This window comes from Pleurodeles waltl, chromosome 8 (assembly GCF_031143425.1).
Source record: "Pleurodeles waltl isolate 20211129_DDA chromosome 8, aPleWal1.hap1.20221129, whole genome shotgun sequence".
Lineage (NCBI taxonomy): Eukaryota > Metazoa > Chordata > Amphibia > Caudata > Salamandridae > Pleurodeles > Pleurodeles waltl.
In genome coordinates, this window is record NC_090447.1 from 10,416,512 (window position 1) to 10,441,651 (window position 25,140).

Here is a 25,140-nt window from a genome sequence, read left to right on the forward strand (position 1 = left end):
ATTGGACAACGAGTTTACCACACATAACAGAACAGGTGTTGTCTCCTTTTTGCTTCCCCTGGCAGAAGAAAACACCGGCCACCTCGTACAACTTCTGTTGGGGGCTATAAAGCTGCTGCTGTCGACACACCCTGGGGGACTCCCAACTCTCTCTGGCCCTGATTTATACTTTTTGACACAAACCTGCGCTAACGCAGGTTTGCGTCAAAAAGAATAGTGCCGGCTTGCGCCATTCCTGGACGCCAGCCGGGCACCATATTTATGCAATCGGGCGCAAAGAGTGTGCTAGCGTAAAAAAAAATGTACGTTAACCGGGTGGGGGTAGCGGTATGGGAGATGGGTGTTTAGCACCAAAAAAAGACGATAGGCTGGTTAGAATCAAAAAAGATTACTCTAATTAGATTAGCGTCATTTTATGGCACTAAGCCTACCATGCTACATGACTCCTCCCTTAAAAAAGGCAGGAGTCATGCGCACCACCCCAATGGCCAGCACAGGGGACAAAGGTCCCTTGGGCATGGCCATTGCACCCTGTGCCATGTATGGGGGCCCATATCTGGCCCACTATGGCATTTTTTTTTAAAAAAAGGTAAATACTTACCTTTACTTACCTGCGATGAGGTCCCCCATCCTCCGCTGTCCCTCTGGTGGGGGTGGGGGTATCCCCGGGGCCTAGGTAGGGCACCTGTGGACTCACTCCATAGTGTTCCACCATGGAATGAGCCCACAGGTCCTCTAATGCCTGCCCTGATCCAGGCGTTAAATAATGGCCATTGTTTAGGACCGCTTCCCTCCCATGCACAATTTTTGCATGGGAGGATAAATAAGGCGCAAGGGCCGTGGAGTCATTTTTTGCCCGGGAACGCCTACCTTGCATCTCATTGATGCAAGGTAGTTTTCCGCAGGCAAAAAAGTACTTTAACTCCAATATTTTGACGCTAGACAGGTCTAGTGTCAAAATATAAATATGAAGTTAAGTTTGCTCTGAAATAGCGTAAAAAAAAAAAACACAATTTCAGCGCAAATAGAGTATAAATATGCCCCTCAGTCTGTAAATACGCTACCAGTTAATATTGACAGCTGGGTCTTTGTGACAAATGATGTCTGGTTCACTCAAGATAATTATTTTTTCACCCAGAGACTGTACCTTAACTATCAGTAATGCTTGATATATCAATATTGATAAATTTGCAGAGCGCAGCAAATGCCCAAAGGCGTCTTGGCGTCTTGACATCTGCCCTTCCTGACAGCAGTACTCAGGGTACTAAAGACGGTAAACGTCGAGCCCCAGCCTTCTCATTGGCATCGTCTTATTTTCTTTAAAGTCAACTAGAAAAGCCGTCCGCTGTGCACAAAATCATAATTTTGACCTGCTGCCCTGCTACTAGTTTGGAGTTTACTATGTGAAACAATGACCAGACACATTCTCTCTGTTTTGTTACTCCAGATATTTTTCCTAGTGTATTTCTCCTGAAGTGTGATTTCACATTTACTTCCTGCTTGCAAGCTTTTGTGCCCTAAAAATCAGCCAATATCTCAATCAATCAGTGGATTTCTAGTGCATTGCTTGTCATCCCTGGGGGAGGTATCCAGGTGCTGACTGGTCCAGCGGTTCAGTCGAAAAGCCAGGTCTTCAGTGATTTTCAGACCTCTGGTAGGGAAGGGAGTTCCGGACTTGTAGGGAGAGTCCTTCCACACCTCTGCTGAGATGCTGATGGAGTGTCCACCACTTCTGCAATGGTGAATACGAGGGTGATGGTGAGCACAAGAGAGAGGAGCATTGGTATCTAGTGGATTGGTGGAAGTTTAGGCAGTGGTTGATGTAAGTGGGTGGCAGTTGTGAAGGGCTTTGCAGGCGTGGAGTAGTACCTTGAACTGGCATCTCTTCTGTATTAGGAGCCAATTGAGTTCTTTGAGGTGAGGGGTGATATGGGAATATATATATATCGTGGAAGGTCGAGGATGAGTCTGGTGGTTGCATTCTGTATGACCTGCGGTCAATGGGTAGGTGGGATGCGATTTCGGATTAGAGGGTGTTGCTACAGTCCAGTCAGCTGGAGATGAAGGTGTGAATGATGGTGCGTCTTCAGCTCTGGCAAAGCCACTTGAAGATTTTGCAAAGCATGCGGAGGATGAAGAATTAGGAGGAGGAGACGGCATTGATCTGGGCTGTCATGGTTACCTTGCTGTCCAGTATGATGATGAGGTATCTGGCATGGTCGGACAAGGAAGGTGCGAGGCCCAGTTCGGCGAGCGACTAAGAGTGATCCCATGAGGAGCGGTTGTTCTTGAAGATCAGTACCTCGGTTTTGGCCGAGTCCCCAAGTGTCATGCCTTGTCACACAGTAGGTCTCTGTTTTATCTTCTCCTGGTTTGTCAACTGTTTATGTTTTAGTCACCTGTGTTTGTCCTTGGGAGGTTGTTTACAGAAGGTGTCGGGTATTCAGTACTCAGGTACTCGTTTTTTTGTAATTAAAGGGCAGTTCACTGTGTTCCCACATTTTTTACTCTGCTAGTCACTGGTTCATAAATGGAAGGGCACAGCATTCATCTTTTAGAACTTGATAATTACAGTACGTTGAGTACCATTACATTCAGAGTCAGTAACGTCAGAGATTTCTTTTTCTTTGTCACATTTCTTTATTAGCACTCAAAAGGAACATACAAGGTCACAGTGCAAACTTTTGATGTACTTAAGTCAACATTCTATGACACCTAACTAATCGGTGAACAGTTCACATGAGATATGTCCTGGTTGTAAATCATATGAACCATAATTACAGGGAGGCAGGTGAGGTTTGGGGGCTAAAGGAAAGTGGAGAAAAATTCCCATAAAAATTTAAATGGGGATGTTGTTCGAGGTATCCGTCTACAAGATAGTGGATGAAATGGGGTAGGCAGGGAATGATTGGGGCGTGGTGGATGATTGTTTCCAGGGCTCCCAAGTTCCAGATATGTGAAGAGTGTGGTGGTCCCAGAGAGAGACTTTCAGGGTCTCCAAGCAGGAGTGAGAAAGCTAAGAGACAATGGCGTGGAGCAGTCGATTTTGCTACTCGTGAGATGGTTTAGACTGGAAGAATTACTAGTGGGACAAGTAGAAGGAAATCTCCCATCTGTTAGCTGATCCGCAATATATACAACGCTTTTTCACATTTTCCCCTACTCCTGTGTATAAATGGGATGTCTATAGGGTGGAAGGGATGTAGGTATAAGGTATGTAATATTTGCTTAGGACTGTGGGTGGAGCTCACCTACAAGTCTCTTGTCCCAAGGATTCCCAGTAAGTGAGAAAATGACCCATAGATGTCCTATCTACCCTTGTAAACCTTTAACATTTGCATTGACATGCAGAAGGGCTAGATTTATGGGTGAGAGGACAGAAACGGCACGCACATTTGTCAGGTTATCCCATACCTTTGCTGTGGTCGTATCTTCAGACATCAGAGCATATGAGTAATTACCTCAGTTTAATTTCTGGGGTCCAATACCAGCCAAATAAGATTTTGAAACAGAAATATGATCTTCTCCCCTATGATTTGCTTGAGATCCACCAGTAGAGATGACCAGTCCCCTGGGAGTAATTTCCCTGTAGTAATTCCTGTCAGTAGATTCTGGCACCACAGTCCAAGGGCTTAGGGAGGGGCTCTTTGAGTGGGCACCGGGAGTCTACTCAACAGGGCTCCCCACTGGACCTTCATCTCTCCAACCCTCTCCTCTTCCTCACATGGCACACTGGCTTTGGCATGCACTGAATTGCAGCTGCTCAGGGACAGGTGGTCTTGTTTTCCCTGGGTGATATCCTGTCACCCAACAGGAAGACTAACACGCCTTGGCTCCCATTTCTGGTCACAGGCAGAATAAAATCCTTCAAAGTTTCCCCTCCACACAAAGCCCATCTGGCTGCTTGGCAGATGGCAATTTTTGGGGGCTCAAACTCTCCTTCTTATGGTCCATTTCCAGACCCTAACTGTGATTTAGAGTCTGGGTTTTTGGTGTTTTATGCTGGCGTTCTGCTTCTTTTGATGTGCATACTTCTCCTGTCCCTCTTCTTCTTGAAAAGGTGTCTGTTACAGCAGGAGAGACTCTGAAGGTGATAGTCTTGCAACACGGGGATCACAGTTTTTGGAATGACATGTGGGGTAGTTGGAGATGCCTGATCGTGATGGATGCCCACAGCTTCCGAGGTGACAATCTAGGCTTCCTCTCACCCGAGAAGTATGCACTAATATACATGTTTACTCTACCCAATCATGACCTGTAGATTGGAAGCACTAGCATGCCACAAAAATAAATAAGGCTGGATTCCACTCCACTCAATCAAAGGCCTTCATGGGAACAAGTGTAGAGTCCTGGTCTTTTGACAGATATTGCTCAGGACTTGGTCGCTGATCAAGTCTGTAAACACAGCTCTGTTAATCCTACTATATGTATAAGGATGTCCACGCCCATCTAGGATGGGGTCAGGAGCAATGTTGTGTGGTGGCTTCAAAGGGTGTTGTGCAAGCTCCACTAGCCTTCCAGAACCTTGAGGGGATCAACGATGTTCTGAGGCACGTTAGATACACTGGAGAATTGATGGGTCTATGTACTTCTACTCCCTCAGGTCATCTCTCACCACCAGCTGCACTTTCTACACAGTCTGAGTGCACACAGTTGGAGGCAGATGATGGGTTTAAAGCTAAACCTGCCATGTTTGTCAACAGCTGAGGAGTTTGGCTTTTTCCCCTCTAGCGTCCCCAGTCTGCAGTTCAGGTCACCTGGGGTCTCCATGTGGGTACCATAACGGTCGTAGAGCCACAAAGTGACAGGCTAGGTCCAGTTCTAGCACTGGCTCACAGAGCTCCGGAAGGTGGTGGCCATCTTGGTTACTACGTAGTGCAAACTCCCCGAAATTCTGCGATTTCACTGCTCCTAAAAAGTTGTATTGTGGAATCAAGAACTATATAAAGAAGCAACTGACAACACCAATAGATCTGGCTTTAGCATGCTAACGTTCGGGTATGCCTGTGTTGCACATACATTAAAACCAGGCCTACTGGCTTTGCTAATGCTTGTTTTTTCCTTGTATTCTGGCATTTGTGTTCCATTATTTGCAAGCAGAAACATGAAACTCAGTACCGCAAGTACAAGAAAGCAAAGAAAAGAATCAAGATGAGAAGAGCAATTGATATTTCACATACTTCATACCCCAGAGAATGAGCATTTCAAGGGGTAGACGCAGATCTGTTGGTGATGTGAGAAGAGTGCGTGATGGCAGAAAGTCCTGCATTTGTGTAGACACTTAGGACAAAGCAGGAAATAACAAGACATCAGTGGTTGATCTAGTATTTGAGGGCTGAGGTGACAGGATGCCAATTTTTAGACATTTGAAATTTGGGGGTTATCTCACTAGCCCGGGTTCATGTGCTGGGATTTGTAAATGTGAGTATAAGGTCAATATAAGTTTCTGCATGCTACAAGCAATGGGTTCTGCGTTCAGTCAGGGGAACGTGTGGTTGCTTGTGTGGGTGCCAACAAATTGGGCTAGAATGACCATGGAAGCCGAGTATGAAATGCCAGAGTGACCGAAGGCCTGTCTGATTCTGCCGAGTACCCACACGAGGTATTAATATTTCTCCTTCTAGTGATTTCCAATGATCTGAAAACTGCAGTGAGCCTTAAAGTTAAGAGGACTTTATAACTCACATAATAATAGCACACATCGGGTGTTAGACCTGACAGCCTTAGGTTGGTCGGCCCCAACTTTTTGCCTGCCTCCCTCATCTCTTTGACACTGTTTTTTCTAGTTTTAGGACTCTGCACACTTTAGCACTGCTAACCAATGCTAAAGTGCATGTGCTCTCTCCATTAAAACATGGTGACATTGGCTCATACCCAATTGGCATATTTAATTTACTTGTAAGTCCCTAGTAAAGTGCGCTACATGTGCCCAGGGCCTGTAAATTAGATGCTACTAGTGGGCCTACAGCACTGTTGTGCCACCCATATAAGTAGCTCCTTCACCATGTCTCAGGCCTGCCATTGCAAGGCCTGTGTGTGCAGTTTCACTGCCACTTTGACTTGACATCTTACAGTACTTGCCAAGCCTTAAACTCAGCTTTTTCTACATATAAGTCACCCCTAAGGTAGGCCCTAGGTAACCTAGAGGGCAGGATGCTAGGTAGGTAAAAGGCAGGACATATATCTGTGTGTCTTAGATGTCCTGATAGTGGAAAACTCCAAAATTTGCTTTCCACTGCTGTGAGGCCTGCTACTTTTACAGACTAACATTAAAGCTATCCTCATATACTGTTTGAGTGGTAGATTCTGATAAGAAAGGGGTAAACAGGTCATATTTAGTATGGCCAGAATGGTAATACAAAATCCTTCTTATTGGTGAAGTTAGATTTTATATTACTATTTTAGAAATGCTACTTTTAGAAAGTGAGCATTTCTCTGTACTTAAATCCTTCTGTGCCCTACAGCCTGTCTCCAAACCCACGTTGGGCTGGGTTGGTTGACAGCTCCCTGTGCATTTCACCCATACAACCACAAGCACAGGATGCTCAGTCACACCTGCACATATCTGCATACTGAATGGGTCTTTCTGGGCTGGAAGGGTGGCGGACCTGACACTTACATTTCAAAGGACAGTGGCCTGCCCTCACACAATGGACTGCCAAACCCCCTACTGGGACCCTGGCAGACAGACTTGTACTGAAAGGGGACCTTGTGCACTTCAAAACCACTCTTTAAAGTCTCTCCCATTTGAAAGGCACTTTGGGGTATATAAACTGGGTCCCTGACCCTACCAAATCAGACACTTCTTAGGAAATACACTCTGCACCAGAACCTGCAACCTGCCAATAAAGGCTGCCTGGCTGCCCATAGGACTCACCTGGACTGCTTTGCTGTAAGGGGCTGCTGCCTTGATGTTGCCCTGCTGCCATGCTGGCCTCTGGCTCTGTTGAGAAGTGCTCTTCAAGCTCTTGGATTGCCTCCTGTTCCTGAAGTGTCAGGGCCAAAAAGACTTCATCTCTGCAAAGAAACTCCTTCCACTTAAAAAAACGACGCACTTCCTGCTAGAATCATCGCACAGCCTGCCCAGCGGTGAGAAAATCAGTGCATCGCCAAACCGGATCAATGCAGTCCGGCTCCCCGAGTGGAGATCGACGCAGTGCCATCGTTGCGACCGGAAAAGCCCATCGGATCGACGCATCACCGAGCTGGAATGACGCAGCCCAACTTCCTGCGCCAGCCGTGTGACAGAAACGCCACCGCATCACCCACCTGATTGATGCAAAAGCTGTGACCTCGTCCTATATGGCCAGGATTTCCATGCATCGCCCCTGGATGTCAAAAGACCACGCATCGCAAAGAGGATTCAAGCCTGCTCACCGGAATTCAACGTAAAGCCCTTTTCCACATGGAAAAGAATTAATGCATTGCCTGTGTGCGTCCGGAAAACCGTCAAACACCTACCTTTTTCCACGCATCTCCTCCTCTGCTTTCTTCATGCGTGTAATTTTGACGCAAACCAGGTACTTTGTGCTTGCAAGAGACAATTGTTGCTTTTAAGACTCCTCTTTTCATCACAAAAGTGATATTTCAACTTGTGATTATCAAATCTTGATTGTTTTGACCTTAATTTAATCAGATAATTATATAATATTTTTCTAAACCTGTGTGGTGTCTTTTTCTACTGTTCTCACTGTGTTGTTGCATGATTTATTGCACAAATACTTTACACATTGCCTTCTAAGTTAAGCCTGACTGCTCAGTGCCAAACTTCCAGAGGGTGGGCACAGGATAATTTGGATTATGAGTGATTTACCCTGACTAGGATTGTGGTCTGTACTTGGACAAGGGTGCCAACTAGAGACCCAATTTCTAACACTGGGGAATTCATGGGGCTTTGGCAAAGAAGTTATCATGTCTTTCTGGTGATAGGAAATAATAAACCTTTTTTGTCTCCACAGTAAACCACAATAGATTTGACCCCTCCAGCTCTTCCACATTCCAGTCCACCAATGAAAATCTTTCCATTCATTATGGGAAAGGGAGCATCACTGGAGTAATTGGATATGACACTGTCCAGGTAAAAACTAAGGAATTTGACTGGAGGAGGAAAATAATCATGGAGATAATATTATATTATAACAGTATCATAGAAAAAGGTATAACTGGTGGTGGCAGGAGATCCCTTTAAGTAAAATAAAAAAAAAATGTTAATTCAAGTAAAAACTGTGGTTTTTTACACAGCTTGAGACAATCGTCCTGCTGAGGGAAGGGTCTGGTGGGTGGTAGAATTGAAGCTGTAATACACAAAGGGCCTCATTCTGACCCTGGCGTTCTATGACCGCCAGGGTGGAGGCCCGCTGAAGCACCGCCAACAGGCTGGCGGTGCTTCATTTCGTATTCCGACCGCGGCTGTGAAGCTGCGGTCGCCCAGCCGGGTCCGGCGGTTTTCCGCCGGATTTCCCCCGGCTGGGGGAATCCTCCATGGCGGCGCTGCTTGCAGCGCCGCCATGGGGATTCCGACCCCCTTCCCGCCATCCTGTTCCTGGCGGTTTTTACCGCCAGGAACAGAATGGCGGGAACGGGTGTCGTGGGGCCCCTGGGGGCCCCTGCACTGCCCATGCCACTGGCATGGGCAGTGCAGGGGCCCCTAACAGGGCCCCAGCATGATTTTCACTGTCTGCATTGCAGACAGTGAAAATCGCGACGGGTGCAACTGCACCCGTCGCACCCCTGCAACTCCGCCGGCTCCATTCGGAGCCGGCTTCATTGTTGCAGGGCCTTTCCTGCTGGGCCGGCGGGCGCTCCTTTGGCGGGCGCCCGCCGGCCCAGCGGGAAAGCCAGAATGGCCTCCGCGGTCTTTTGACCGCGGAGCGGCCAAATGGCGGTTTCCGCTTGGCGGGCAGCTACCGCCACCCGCCAATGTCGGAATGAGGGCCAAAGTATTTGCCATAACAAAGGTGTGCTAGGATCATGCTGTTTTCCGTGTTCTCACAGTACCGAGAGATGGAAGGGGTACTCCTGAAGGATGTCACAAGTATCAGCACATGGTTGAAACACATCAGACCACAACTTAGCTACTGAAACTCACGGGTCGTGTGGTTGGGTTTTCCAACTGCCAAACTCGTAATCAGGCCCATTGTCTTGAATCCTGTTTCTTGATATAACAAACACTGAAATATATAAAAGTTACATAAAAGAAAAATAATTCAATATTTAGTCCTATTTAACTAAGATGGCCCCTGTCCTACAGACCAAAGGTTGTTTTCTTGGTATCTACATACTCTTGATGTAAGAGGGGTGTATGGTGAACATGATATTGCCACTAAATATTTTGTCTTGACGGAGTTCACGAAGTTCTGCAGAACTCAGCGACGTGGCGAGAAAAATCAGCCACGCAATGCAGAGTTCAACGAGCAGCTGAGTGCAGTAAGTTGCAATGCTTGCACTGATTTTTAGTGCCAGGAGTGTGTCCCGCATTTTACACTGTGAACAGCACAATGCACAGTACAAGCGGGTGTTGCTTCTTTCTGCTGCGTGAGTAGATTTTCTTCTTGAGCAGCTGCTTCCTCAGCGCAAGTGGCAGGTTTCTCAATGCGAGCGGTAGCAACCTGCCACGACCGCCTGCATTGAGAAATCTCACCGGGAGGTGGTCTAGTGTGCTATTTTCTCTCTCGTGCTCACCAACCTAAAATTGGAGAGCCACAAGAGAGGAAAAACTCAATCCCACGCCTCTCTTCATATGGAGTGCATAGTTGACAAAACTCCATGCTGGCTAAGCGGAATTCATCACCCACCCCTAGATATAATCCTTGAACTCATTCCTGTCTTTCTCTCTGAGGGATCTGGATGTATGAGCAACACTTTTAACACATATCCTCCCTTCAAGTAGAATTTGTTTCAGAAAAACCTTGGAAGAGTTAAATTTGAGCATGAAAGATATAAAATGATTGAGACTGTGGAGTTAAACGTGGATATGACAGAGAAATATTTAATTTCAGTGAAAATTGCTTTCTTTGTTCCTTGACCAAGGTAGGGTCACCTTGAAACTACAAAATGGCAGCTGTCCTGGTTGTGTCTCCTCAAGCAATGTAACTGGATTCCATGTTATGGGCTTTCATTGTGAGGACACAATTTACATTGACTAGAATCCTCAGCAGTGGTAGACAAGCAAGTGTAGCCCCAGTAAATGTATTTCAGAGCTCTGGGTATCCGGCGTGTGTGGTGTGTAATTGCCAATCACAACTCTCTTAATTTTATCCAACTCACTAACTACATGGGAGACAACCCACTTAGGAGAATTTTAGCTAGAGACATGATAATAAATTCAGCATCGACCTAAGTCATGTCACTTGTGCATAAATATGGACAGGGAAAGTGTTAAAGAAAATTGAAAGAACAATTGACCCACAACAGTAAGTGGAATATGAAAGGATAGGAATAAAGTACAATATGTATTCAGCAGGAGTTATAAAGACATTTGGGGCAGCAACCTCTCATCTATTTATTTGGCATTGGATATTGTTAAACCAAGTCAACCGAATTAATATTAAACACAAACAAAATAACCTTAAAACAGATATTTGTATCTGCAAGAAACTACGTATTTTGTCTCAGTGATATTCTGTTGTAGTTGAAATATAACATTTGGCTCTCTGTATGTCAGAAGATCAAATGTTTTCTGCAAACTTTGGTCCTATTATCACATAGTTAATACAGCAGTTGGTCAAATGGCAGGAAATGACAGTGAAAACAACACTCACAGACCACATAATACTTAAAACTATTACCTTTCACCCACTCCACTTGTTAGTCAGTCTCTATTCTCTGACAAATTAGAGGTCTAGTAATCCAAGGAGCGGTCAACAGTGCTCTAAACGTTTTTATTCCACTGGCTGTAATTCAGTGTGTGGATACAAGTGGATCAGCCTAGTTTACATTCGAAAAGGCAATACTTACCTCCCTACATTCTGAAAGTCCCCCCTCTGGTTACCACTTTTTAGCAGAACCAGACTGCAGTAGGTTGTTTGTAATTCATTAGAGGGATCATTTGTCCAACTATATACTTAAGGTTTGGTGTTCTAATTCCTGACCTTCCTGCAGAGTCCCAAATGTGAACTTGTTATTAGCGACTGAGAAAGTCTGTTCATCAAGAGCTTCTCACCTGATACTCTTTGCCTGAAGAGATTCAAGGGCAAAAGCCGATATTTTTGACACTTTGAATAGGTGAATCAGAAGTCATCAGTGCCCAGAGATCGCTACATAAAGTTAGTGAAGTAGCCCTTGCCCTTAAGCATCCATAGGGCTTCTTTGCAGTTTAATATTTCTAGGATTCTTTGAAAATAACTAAGAATGTTTGCTAACTCCTAAGACTGTAAAAAGAGAACATTTCACATCAGTTGCATATATTTAGGTGACAATATAGTTTACAGGAATATTGATTTCAAGAATGAATTTATTAAACAGAAATGAATCAGTGCCAAACCGCTGTAACCTTGTCGGATATCGCTGACTGTCGCCATCTGTGTCCTTCTGCTGTAGGTTGGAGACCTTGTGGTCACAAGTCAGGCCTTTGGTCTTTGCACCACTGAAGCCCAGCACTTTGCACATAGGCCATATGATGGTATCATGGGTATGGCCTACCCTAGTGATGCTCATGATGACGCCGCCCCCGTCTTTGACAACATGTGGAATCAGGGCCTATTGTCGGAAGACCTCTTCTCTGTCTACTTGAGTGAGTAAGTAAGAGCTCTTGCTGCAAAGCACAATACAATTCTTTAGGAGACAGAATGTGCTGAGAGTCCTGTGACTGTGTGTGTAAGTATTTAAGTAAGGGGGCATAGGTTTTTAAATATTTAACATGTATTGTAATTTGGATGACTGTTTTAAGATTCATTAGCAAGAGGTCTTCTCAAATGTAAAATCATTTTCATTTCTTTCAATAACAATGAACTGTAATATAACAAAAGTTGTAAACTGGGTACAAATTGATTTCTGGAAGAGCTATTCAAATAAGGGAAGCAAGTACATATCATAAAGAAACATGAGCTTCAGTGTTGGACTGATGAGTAAACATGATTCAAAATGAAATGGTTATTCTATGACAACAAATGCTCTCCTAGGTATTCCTCACACAATTCTTTTGCATAAACATTGAAACCACTTCATGCCATTAATGTCATATAAATACTTTATAAATGACAATTACTCTTGTTCTGTGAACAAAAGCAATGTTTATCAAAACAAACATGAAATAGTGATTTCCATATCAAAAAGAAAAGTAAAACTGAATTGTGCCCCCTGTGAGAGAAAGCCACAAGAAGGAGACGTTGACAAACAACACAGTAAAAGAAAGACATGTTTGTAACAAACACCATTACATTTTACAATAGTTCTGTGGTGCTCAATGCCCCATAGCTTGATTGCTATATGTGGGACCCTTTTGCCAGGGATGAGGGTCTCATCAGGAGTTTTTGGATTTAGGGCTATCCGAGTGCCTGCTGTCCTATGTGTGGATCCGAAGCATCTGTCCTTGCCCTGAGATGGTGAAACCATTACACACACCTGCTGAGGATTGGGAACTTATTGGGAGACACAAGGAGGTGCACCCCCTCCTGCCCCCCTGTCACACTCTCACTCACACACTTGTAAACAATAGGTTTAAATAGCAGGTTTTTTGATTTTTCAGATAGGTAATATGTGATTATATAATTGTATCACTTGACAACATTATAAATAATCGCACAGTGGCATTTATGTAATTATGTGTAAATCACAAGCTTCATAGAAAGGGCATTTTTGATGTGCCTACAGCAATCTTCACCATCAAGAGGACATAGGAAGGGGGAATGGGATGTGGAAGGAGTAGGGAAGGGAGGCAAATAGATTTGTCTCTTTCTTTCAGCTAACAGCTGACACTGGGATATGGGTGTAGGTGTAATAACCTAGTGCGGAGATGTCCTCAGCCCCTCCTAGAATTAAAAGCTCTAGTAACTATAGAATGTGTAATGAAGGTGTTCCGAAGTACAATCAACCAAGGTGTCACCTCTACTAATTAACACATATATTAGGAAGAATTTCTTTCATACATTGCTCGCTCTCACAGTTTTGGCATTTCCAAGCACAGTCATTAACAAGTACTTCGACCATTCATTTGTTACTTAGTGAATCGACCTTGGCAGCATGACAAGCAAAGCTGGGGTGCTGTGCTGCACCGCCTGGGGAGAGAGGCATGGCACCAAAGAAATGACGCAGTTCTCTCTCCAGGGCTGGCACACTTTGTACTGCCTGGTGCCAAAGCATGCAGGCCTGGGCCCTAGTGCAAGGGTGTCTGTGTTGTGGTCTGGATACTTTTGGTGCAGGAAAGGGTACACTGAAATTTCCTACACTGACACTTTCCTCTGAGGATATTTATTTTTTATATATAAGCTGCAAAATGCTGCACACATGCAAAGAAGAAATACTGAGGCGAAATAAAGATATTTCTCCTTGCTGTGCGAACTTCAGGCAGGAGCACAAGTTTGGCTTAAATCCACCTCTACAAGTATTTTTTCTAGATACGGGTTTGCATCAAAATCCATGGGTGGGTGCCCAGGAATGCCCATGCACTACCCAAGAAATGCCTCCCTGGTGTAAAGCAATGGAAGGGAACACAGTGCACTGCATTACTATTTTTTAAAGCCACACAAATATACATTAGTATTCCTTTCTAAATACCAAAAAGGATTTTGGGTAATATTTACTAATCTTTTGTTCAATTTAAGGCAGTAAGCAGAGTTTATGTGATGTGTTGTGAGAAAGGGAGAGCAGAATTGCTCCATATTGACAAAGGTATGGAGCATCTCTGCTCCCTCCAAAGCAGACACCCTTGCACTTCCCCGCATAAAGACAACCTTTAGAGGCATTTTGCTCTTTCTATGTGTTATATGGAATGCGTCATGTATAGATCGACAAAGTATCGAGAAGGAATACCTCACTGGGGAAGGGTAACATTTTCACACATTCCCAGGTCTATTAGCTTTAGTAGATCTGTAAATACAACAAAATCCGTGGGTGAGCACCCATGCTCCACCAATGAAACGCCTCCCAGCTTGAAGTGCGACGTAACAGAGCACAAGCTGCTGTGTTGTGTTACTTTACAAAGCCAGACAGCTGGGCAAATCCACATTTGTGGCTCTGTAAATATTACTGAAGCCTTTACAAGGCAACGTAAGGACAAAACTGAGCCTTTGTGTTGGATGTATGTTATAATAGTAACACACACCCACAGCAAAACCTTTGTACATCTGTGCGATAATCTCTACAGCACCACAGCAATTAAAGGCTGTTCATTTATTTAGAAAGGTACAGGAATGTCTTTTCGTTCTTCTGCGTGTTCTCCGATAGCTGTCTGAAGGCCCTAATCAATGGTTTTCTTTCTCTCACAGGGAAGGAGACAGTGGGAGTGTAGTCATCTTTGGTGGAATTGATTCATCCTACTACTCTGGAGATCTCAACTGGGTGCCAGTGTCCAGGCAGCGATACTGGCAGATCAGCATTGACAGGTATGTGTCGCTAATTAACTCCTATCATGTAATCCAACATCATGTCAGTGCATTCTTCAAAGAAGCTTTAATGTCTTTCGAGTGTATATATTGGCTTTAGTACCTCTTCCTCTCTTGTCTTTCCTTGCATTGTGGACCTTCTTAAAGACAATGGAAGCTAACCCGCACACAGTCCTTAACTTTGGGTCCGATTGGGAGTTTAACGGTCGCAAAGCCAGCCTGCAGTGCTGAAGGTCTACTGAACTATCCCAAGCCAACGGCCTCCCTACTGCCACATTATGAGTTCCCCACAGGGCTGGGTGTGCGTCTGCGGGGCAGGCACTGGAGTGGCATGCTTCAACTATGGGAGCAATGCTGCAGCTAATTCCAGCGACAGGACCCTACCTCCAGCACGTTGGGCACACTATTCCCATGCACCACGTCGTGCATGGAACAGAGTACACCCACATACTTCACAGGCACAGAGGGCCCCCACATGAACTAAAGAATTTCTGGCCCCATCAGAACTAAATAATTTCCAGACCATCTCTCTGCTACCCTACCCCACCAAAGTACTGGAGAAAGCAATCAACGCACAACTACGGAATTTCATCAAGGTCAACAACTTCCTGGACAGCTCCCAGTCTGGCTTCCGCAGCAACCACAGCATGGAGACAACTCTCCTGGCAGCCACCGATGACATCCAATTACTCCTAGACCACAGCCACACTGCAGCACTCATCAGCTAATGTGCTGATTAGAACATGGTTGTAATCAGCATGGCGGTACAGACTTGAGCTCCGTTGTGGCTGATTACAACCATGACCACAGTCATCCCATCGGGTTCAGAGTTCCTGAAGGAGATGACGGTCTTTTGGGGGCACTGACCGCCAATCTTGTAATATGGCCGTTGGACAGCCACAGCAGTACAACCTCCACTGCAAGTCTGGCGGTCTTCTGACGGCCAGACTCATAATCGGGCCCGTGTGAGATCCCTTGGGTACCTTCATTATAATACAAGCTTGGATTGACTGCCAGTTCCACTGAAACTCGCAAGATGTCCTAGCTACATTCATCACTGTCCAAGTGATGAAGCAGCTGATGTCACTGATGAAGAACCTTGGGGCAAGCATGTTAATAATCACAAGCGCTCTGATTTCACATTGCTACTGTTTAAGTGCCTTTTTCCTATTTACTAATTCAATTTCAGGAGTCGGAAAAGGTTTTCCGACTTTTTAAATGGAATCCGGAACGTATACTGATTCATCATCTGAAAGGGGCATGGTATAGGTGTCCCTTACAAATATCCATTTGGAATGTAATATATTAATATTTGTGACTGAAATCCAGTTGCAAAATATTAGTGTTTTGCTGATGGTTCAAAGATGGTGGTAAGACATTCATAAACGGTTAAGGATCCCCTTATGGCCTTTCCCCTTTGTGAATGCAAAAAAAGTTTGTTAAAGATGAGGCAGTGGTCCACAGGATCAATGCATCCTCTTACACAAATAAAAACATTTGAAAAATAGATTTGTTGGTGGCTGCAAAGCCAGTAAACAGACCAACAAGAAATGATATTGTACTGGACTATCATGTTTTAAAATATTGCTGTACAATATAGTGTAGCCAGAATAATGACTGCAGCACTATTATGAACAGGAGATATAGACAGTATGATGGCACTGCTCTTAGCTCTACATTGGTGTACCTTGAAATATATTTACATATATATCTTGGTGGTAGGTAGATGGGGGTTACAAATAGTTGCTATATGCTCACCATGTAGTTTATCCATGCTTACCTTCACAATATTGTGGTATTCAATATTCCAAGTGCAATATTTTTGTAGCATACATCTATTGTACTCCATAGTCTTGCTACCCCCAAAGGAAATGTAACTGAAAGAGTTGGGATTCTAGCACATGAAGATGTGTAAAATATAATTCAAAAGACTATACATAATGGTTGGATAGGGGTACAACATAGGAAAAGAGCGAAAGATTCTGGCCCATATTTATACTTTTTGACGCTAAACTGCGCTAACGCAGTTTAGCGTCAAAAAGTTTTGCGCCGGCTAACGCCATTCTGAAGCGCCATGCGGGCGCCGTATTTATTGAATGGCGTTAGCCGGCGCAAGCAGACCGGCGCTGCCTGGTGTGCGCGAGAAAAACCACGTACACCAGGCAGCGCCGGCGTAGGGGGAAAATGGCGCATGGGCGTCTTAAAATGGGGCAAGTCAGGTTACGTCGAAAAAATCGTCGTAACCCGACTTGCGCCATTTATTTTCGACGCCCATCCCCCATCAACATGACTCCTATCATTGTAAAGATAGGAGTCATGCCCCCTTGCCCAATGGCCATGCCCAGGGGACTTCTGTCCCCTGGGCATGGTCATTGGGCATAGTGGCATGTAGGGGGGCACAAATCAGGCCCCCCTATGCCAAAAAAAATCATTAAAAAAAAATAAAAAAAAACTTACCTGAATGTCCCTGGGGTGGGTCCCTCCAGCCTTGGGTGTCCTCCTGGGGTGGGCAAGGGTGGCAGGGGGGGTCCCTGGGGGCAGGGGAGGGCACTCTGGGCTCATTTTGAGCCCACTTGTCCCTTAACGCCATGCCTGACCCAGGCGTTAAAAAGCGGCGCAAATGCGCCGTTTTTAGCCACGCCCACTCCCGGGCGTCTCTTTTGCCCGGGAGTATAAATACCACGTAAAGGCCTGGGAGTCATTTTTTAGACGGGAACGCCTCCCTTGCATATCATTAACGCAAGGAAGGGGTTCACGCTAAAAAATGACGCACATTCCGGGAACTTTGGCGCTATTCGCCTCTAACGCCATAGTATAAATATGGCGTTAGTTGGCGTTAGTTTAGCGTCGAATTTGCGTCGAAAAAAACGACGCAAATTCGGCGCAAACGGAGTATAAATACGGCCCTCTATTCTTTGTGTATTTCTCTGATAATTATTTCAAGACTACAAGCAACATGTCCTTCACCCTTAGAGGGGTAAGCTGGCTGGAGATTTTTCACGGTTGAAGATGATAAAAATATATGTTATATTTACAAAACAATGTATAGTGCTCTTCTTTTTGGAGGAGTATTTCTTACTCACTAGTCTTTGAACATACACTGAAAAGTGCTCTGTGAGGCGCAATAGAGGCAGAATATTCAAATTATAAGAGGTGGGAAGAGAAACACAATAAATGTGACTTGGTGAATAAAGTACACATGCAATAGCTTCTCAATTAAAGTTTTAAATGGTGCAGGACAGGTCTTTCATTCAAAAGAATGGTAAATCACAGGTAAAGATTTACCACACATAGCAATGTCAAATGATCAGGGTGATATTTTAGGTTTCTAATGAATACCTTTTGATCTAAAGGAAAGCTCATTATATGTAAAAGTTGAAGGGAGAAAGATCTAGGAAGAGAATTTGAGAGATTGCGACTGTAGATGAGGGATATAATGACTAAAGATGAAATGTCACCCCCTAGGGTAGTGTCCATAATATTACCAGGTTTGTCACAGTGACTGCAATTTTGAGTTCACAATCTTGGGCACAACAGGATTGTAAACCATGTAGTGTAGGAAGCCTATTCACAAGGAGGCATCATTGTGTGGCTACCTTTTTCAGATTAGCTGCAAAATGACCAAATGCAGGTGCAAATGCAGGTGTGGTTGGAATCAGCATTCATACAATTTCTTGCTTAAGGTGCCTCAGATGGGATGATAGAGATGGGTGCAGTGTTTTTTTAAGAACTATCCACACTTTTTGACGTCCTTAATAACTCTTCAATTGCGAGGATTTTTTTTAAATGGAGTCCAAAGGAACAGAAAATTGATCACTAAAGAATAGATGTATATGTGGTGATCAATGAATACAGTAATTTATATTGCTTTTTAGGAGTAGTGAAAGTATACCTGATTGTCCCTGAGTTAAGGTCTAGTTGGGAAGTTTTTGGTAAAAAATGTAAACACTGGTATTGACGGGTGACATTGTATTATGGGGCTGAAGATAAGACTGGAAACACAGATTTCTGATGCAGCACCCATGTTTAACGTTTTAGCAACAGTATTGGGATTTGTGGAGATTGATCTGGAAATGGTCCATATATGTCTACTTGCATACCAGTGCTTAAGCCAGATGGTTATTTAATAGTAATACTTTATTATAAAAGCTGGTGGAAGAGGGAAATGCTTTACAGCTACAGACCAATCTTCCCTTTGACATATTCAGCCAAGGTATAGAGAAACTAATCAAGCAACATCTCACCAACCACTTCAAAAACCACTAGCTCCTTCATACCATACAGTCTGGAATCAGGCCTAACCACAGCACAGATTCATCAACTGTTGATACCACAGGTGACATCTGCATGATCCTTAAAAGAGGAGACACAGCAGCCATAATTCTCTTGGACCTCTCTGTAGCATTTGGCAAGGCCTCTTACTCCATCCACATCAGACACCTGCATGAGATACCCAAGTGCCTCCTTCTTAATGGATGGAACAGAAGCTGTCAGTCTGGCACCTTGCTCCTTGGAAGCCAGCAAACTCCTTGGTGGAGTACCCATTGGTTTGTTACACAGCCCTATCCTCTTCAATACATACATGATACCTTTGGTCAACATCATCCATGTACATCAACATCCTCTCCTATGCCAATGACAACATCTCTTATTCACCCACATGGATGACACACTACTTTTACTCTCCCTATCCGGCAAGACCCCCAACAGAAGAAAGAAGTTCGCTAACTGAAAGAAAGCAAAATATCACAAGCCAAACTCCAACAAGAAGACGATCACCATGGGAATTCCACTGTTAGGCAGCCATACTCAGACCCACATGCACACCCAGCACCCACAAGAGGAACCTCGGAATGATTATCAACAGCAAACTGGACATCACCACACAAGTCAATGCTGTCACTGCTTCTTGCTTCCACACCCTGAAGATGCTGAGGAAAAACTTCAAACAGCTCTGAAGCAACACCAGAAAAAGTAAATCTATAGGTATGGTTTTATTGATACTGTCATACATTTTTGCAAATGTATAAGCTCTCCCTAGTTGGCAATCCAGCTGGTCTCTCCTGTGTTTCATATCTTTGCTTCTTATGTTGGCCTCCACAATTTTTTTGAGTTACGTCATCCCAGGTGTTGTCCTAATTTTTTATGTGAGTTTATTGACTTTTGCTTTGTATTTGTCATAGTAAGCAATATCAATGAATTAATGTTGTTTGATGCTTCTCTTAGGTTAGTTTCCTAATTCCTTATTTTTTTCAAGATCATTAGTTTTCACTAGTGTTCTTTGTACCCTTGGGATTTGATCTGCTTCAAAATAATTCTTATGCAAAGCTGCTTCCCACTGTTTTGCGGATTCCTTTTTAACACCCTTTTAAGTGCTTGAAACATACTTCTCACTGAGGAAGGATTGGGTTTTATTTGAATGTTTATTTCTGCAGCAGATGAATTTAAAACATCATCAGTTGGGTTAGTTCTATTTGCCTAGGTACTCTGGCAATCTGCCATGAGTAAGTCTTGGTTCCTGGTGGTACAAAGGCTTGGCCAAAGAAAGGATTGCCCTTCTTCAAGAATGTTCAGCAAGCTACAGCCCGTAGAGCTGCTTCTATACCCATTGATCCTAAGCCCTCAGTATCAAGGGATTTAATATGATCATCTGTTGAGGTTCCACTTGCTTTCCTAGATCTCATGAGAATAGAGAAAAAGCAAAACAATGAACACTATATGGAGATCAGTGCCCAATTAAGTGCTGTTCATAGAAGAGATGACATATACACTTTTCAATGAAAATTGGAGCTTGAGCATCTCTGAAAGAGCCATGAACAACATTGATTAAAGCATGGAATAGGATTGGAGCTACTTCGGTTATAAGTGCACTGACGCACCAATCGCGCCAGGAGGGGGAGCATAAACTGTTAGTGACATCAACCGGTTCATTGTCCAAGGAGGATGGGTGGGTGAAGCAGCAGTCATCTCTGAAAGCAGAACTGTCAACTCATCAGTCATTGGCCCAATACTGAGCATGTAAACGTTATGTACAGTAGTGTTTTGCAGGTGACTGAGAAGCATCGTCCACACTATTAGAGTTGACAGTTCTACTCTGTTTGGAAAGTAATATTGTGTCCAGACCTTATGGTGCTCCATGGCCCCATAGATCTAAGACCTGTACAATTCAGACTGATGGAGTAAGCAATCATAGGTGATGATTGAGAAAACTTGTTTCAATGATATTGAGTAGGCTCAATCATACTTTAAGATAACTTTGAAAATGTAGGGATATTATGAAACATATGTGATGATCGGTTTCGATCATTAGGGAGATAGAGTGGTGCAAATAACCTTGAGCAGAGACTTGGGGGTTGGTTCAGAAAAGTTAGAGGAGAGATTGGTGTTTGCAATTGTTTTACCCAAATTGAATGGAAAATACATCGTTGAAGGTAGACCAGGTGGGGGGTTTTGAATGTTAATGCAGTGCTCTCAATGTCATGTGAAATGTTTAATAATTTCAAATAATTGTTCAGCCTTACTCACCTTATCTACAAAAAAATAGATAACACCTCACATTTGTCTTTGGAAATGTTGTTCAAACTATCTAATTTACAAAAAGTGGCTTATTACTCAGAAACGAAAAGTGTTTTGGTAAGATTTTTTGCCAGCTGTATCTATTTGTTAGGTCTTTTTACACAGTTTTTGCTTTGTGAAAAGACCTGTTGTTGCCATTCAAAAATGCCTACCTTACAAACACACACAATATACACACACAGAGAAAAGTGCTTACCTCAGCCATTCTATACCAATGACTCACCAGGACTTCTTTTTGGACCTTTAGCTGCACAGCTGAGAGACAGAGAGTGGTGGACACCGGCAGAGGGGCAGGATCCCTCTAGGTTTTAAACCCTTTAACAGAACAAAAGCACAACATGACTTTACAGGGCCTTTAATCATAGCTAGGATCAGTTCCTGGAATTGGTTCAAGGATAACTATTGCAACTGTATCGCAGGTCAGCTGTTGTGGGTGGGTAGCACTGATGATTTAAACAGTTATTGTAATTGTAGTATTTATCGTGTGATTCCGATCGCACAGCACAATTGTTTGAATCAATATTTGACAATGAATATGCACTTTTTAAATCAGTCAGCCAGAAAGTTTTCTTCACCTTCAAGTGTGTTGACATCTTCTGGCCTTATAACTCTATGCCTCTGGCGGGATCCAATGGAAGAGACCTGCCAACCACCCACACTAGCCCAGGCTCAATGGCACTTCTTGGCACCTTAAGATCATCCAACGGATGAGTCCTGCTGAACACCTGCCACGCCTCACTGGAAATTCCTGGCATCTTGGGAGCAACCACTGGACACGTCCTGCTGACCACTCGCACTGGCCCTTGCTCAATGACAGTTCTTGGCAGCTTCTATACATTGAATAAATGAGTTCCATTGTTCACTAGCACTGCCTCTGGCTCTATGACAATTCTTGTCACTTAGGTGGTCCTGGCTCAGTGATAATTCTTAGCACCTTCGGTGCATCTATGCCTCTCTGCACTGCCTCTGCCTCAGTACCAATTCCTGCACATTGGGTGCATCCAAAGGACAAGACCCACTGCCCATTTGTTCTGGATCAAGCACAATGGTAAAACATGGCACCGTGTGTACATCCAAAGAATGATGGCTGTTGCCCACCCATGCTGGCCCTTGCGTATAGGTGGTAATCTTTGTTAACTTTAGGGCATCAACCAGAGGATACTCAGAGTATACCGACTGTAAAATTCTAACCCCAGCAAAATGATAGTAAACCTGTGCTTGTTGTCCACTCCTGATAACATGCTGGCCCTGAGGTAGTGGTTTTAATATTTGGCAACTTCTGCACATCCATTGAATGTTGGCCATCCTTGATTACATGCTGGCCCTCACCTGTTGTCACTCACCCAGGAAAACCTGTTTGTCATGTTTGTCATTGTATGATGATGTTAATTCCTACAATGTTAGGGGGCTCTGTAGTATGATGGTTCCTATTTCTGGAATGATGCTGTCCTGAGAAATAGTGGCTAATCTTGACAAATTGTGTGCATCCTTAGGTAAGTGATTTCCAACAATGGAATAATGTACACCATGGTGTATTGTGGGGAGCCATGACATGATAATTCTCCCGAACACTAATGAAATAGGCTTGAATATACTGCTTTTCAGGTAGGCTCAGCATAGACAACCTGGAGCAGGTGAACGTATGTAATGTATATACCTTATGCTTAGCCAACCATCACCTCAAAAACCACAGCACAAAAGTCTTTGCAGGCGGCTGAATTTTGAAGAAAGTGTTGGCCTGATGCACATGTAAATTCTTGCTTAAAAACAACAGTAAAATTGAACTGTGCCCCTCACTAGGCCGGTCTCTTGCTAGACTGAAATTCCACTCTTTAAAATATTCAAGCTAAAGCAAAGCCAATATGTCTGACTTATAAATTAAAACTCAAGTAAGTCTTTCGGATTTTCCAATGCTCATTCATGTGTATGGCTTTCACTCTGAAGATTTGTTTGAGGGAGAACTGGCGCATTGCATGTGACGTCGCAACTAAAAGGATGACTAGTAGCAAGCCCCCGCACTGAAATGAGTGTTTGGTCCTGCCCAGGACGTAAGGAGAGGAAAATAAAGTAGGAGGACTTCCTACCAGGAAGTCGGTCCTGACTGCACCACCGTATGCGCCTGGTGTCAGATTTTGATATGTGCCGCCACGCCCATGACCTTACGCGCGCCGCACTACACAGAAGTAAGTGGGGATACACCTGTAACAATGATAATAGGTATATTTACAAGCCCCTGGCAACGCCAGTGCAGCATATTTTTTGATACTCCGGCCGTGCACAGTCCACACTCCATGGGGTTTTTCATGTCCTCGTAGATATGGTGAAAGGCAATGCAGCGCAAGTTGTGCATTGCCTTACACTGTGTCAGAGGGGCATCCGATGGGCATTGAGGTCGGTTTTTCCATGCAACACCCATGGGTTTTGATGCATTCCCAGATATACGAGGCGTAATAAGTGAAAACATCTTTATTTCTCCTCCTTTTTTACCTCTTTGACATGTGCTGCATTCTGAAGCACACATACAATGTGGAAAATGCCTCTCTGGATTGTTTTTGTGTAGGAAGGTGTCCCTTCCTCCACAAAAACAATCCTGCCAACAACACAGACACGCTCGCACTATGGTGCAAGGGTGTCTACATTGGCACTAGGCACCAAATTGTGTGCCAGCGCTGGTTGAAAGGACAGGAATGCACCGTTTCTCGTAAAATGGTGCATTCCTGTCCTCTTGAATTGGTGTAGAGCAGCAGAAAGACTTGCAGCGGTGTCCTATGACAATGTTTTGTAAATATGTCCCTCAGTTTTTACCGGCATTCTTTCCAACACAGTAGAGCCTCATGCTCATATAGAGGATTTTAGTGCTAGAATCATTCAAAAGACCTCATTCAGCAGCTTTTAGAACCAGAGTACTGATTGTCAGACTTTGTGTCTTTCAAACAAGGGTGTTGGTAACCTACACCTTATCCAGACTGGAATTGGTCTGTGAGTCAGTTGGTTTCTTGCTCAAGGGCAGTGCTTAATTTGTAAGAACCGTAAGTGCCACAGCCTTCATCAGGTCCCACTGCAGCTTGCACCACCTATTGCCCCTGCCAACACTGCTAATGACTGTACCAACATAACTACTAACCACCACACTGTTAAAGTGTGACAGTTCAGACTATTGCAGGCCTCCAAAGATCTAAGAATGGCTGGGGTGCCTCGTATTAGTCATTTTAATGCATATTGAATGAAAAGCAACTGTTGATGTCCTCGTCTCTGAATTATATAGACAGCACCACCATGTTGCAGACTGTCATAAGTGGCGGTATTGACAATTAAGTGCCACCGGCTCAAAATAAGCACTGCTCATGGAATATATGTTGAAGCGAATGAGTAACTTCTAAAGCATATAAAGGATTTTGGAGGTTCCTCAGATCCCTCACCCATGATTTAGAACTTCTTGACTACCCAGCTGTGGTCATTATTGCGGATTTGAAAGTCAAAAGGATAAGCTATGCTTTGACCAGTCGACCTGGTTGGTGCAGGCCTAGAGTGACACCCTTTGTATGGGTGGGAGTTCAAGACAGATGACTGAGGTAATAGTCCCATTTATATGAATGGATCACGGAGGGATACAGAAATGTCTCTTTTGTCGCCCAGTCGAGATTAAAATCTCCAATGAAGATGAGATTTTTTGATTCAATGAGGGATGCGCTGATGGGTGGTATATGATATGGAAGATAATTTTCATTGTAGTCAACAACCTTTGCAAGATGGAGCATTGATTGGTGAACTCATACATTTCATGTGCTTCTTGGGAGTAACAGCGACCTCCCCCCATGAGTTTGTTTGTTCTGTCTGTAGGAGGCTGGCCTGGTTTGTAGTGGGTACCTAAGGTACTTACACCTTATACCAGGTCCGGTTGTCCCTTATTAGTGAAATGTAGGCAGTGTCTAGAAGCCAGGCTGCCTAGAGGTAGCTGTAGGCAGAGCAGCCAAGGCTGAACTAGCAGACATGCAAAGCGCTTGCAATACCACTATAGTCACAC

General features: G+C 44.0%; 1 protein-coding gene across 1 annotated transcript in view; it reads left to right on the top strand.

The window, feature by feature from the left end:
• Positions 1-25,140, top strand: part of LOC138249010 (pepsin A-like) — a 99,673-nt gene that overhangs the window by 63,760 nt on the left and 10,773 nt on the right. The window contains exons 4-6 of the mRNA XM_069203067.1: positions 7,959-8,077; positions 11,539-11,735; positions 14,424-14,540. Coding sequence (XP_069059168.1) covers positions 7,959-8,077; positions 11,539-11,735; positions 14,424-14,540 — 433 coding nt within the window. The remainder of the gene's footprint in view (positions 1-7,958; positions 8,078-11,538; positions 11,736-14,423; positions 14,541-25,140) is intronic.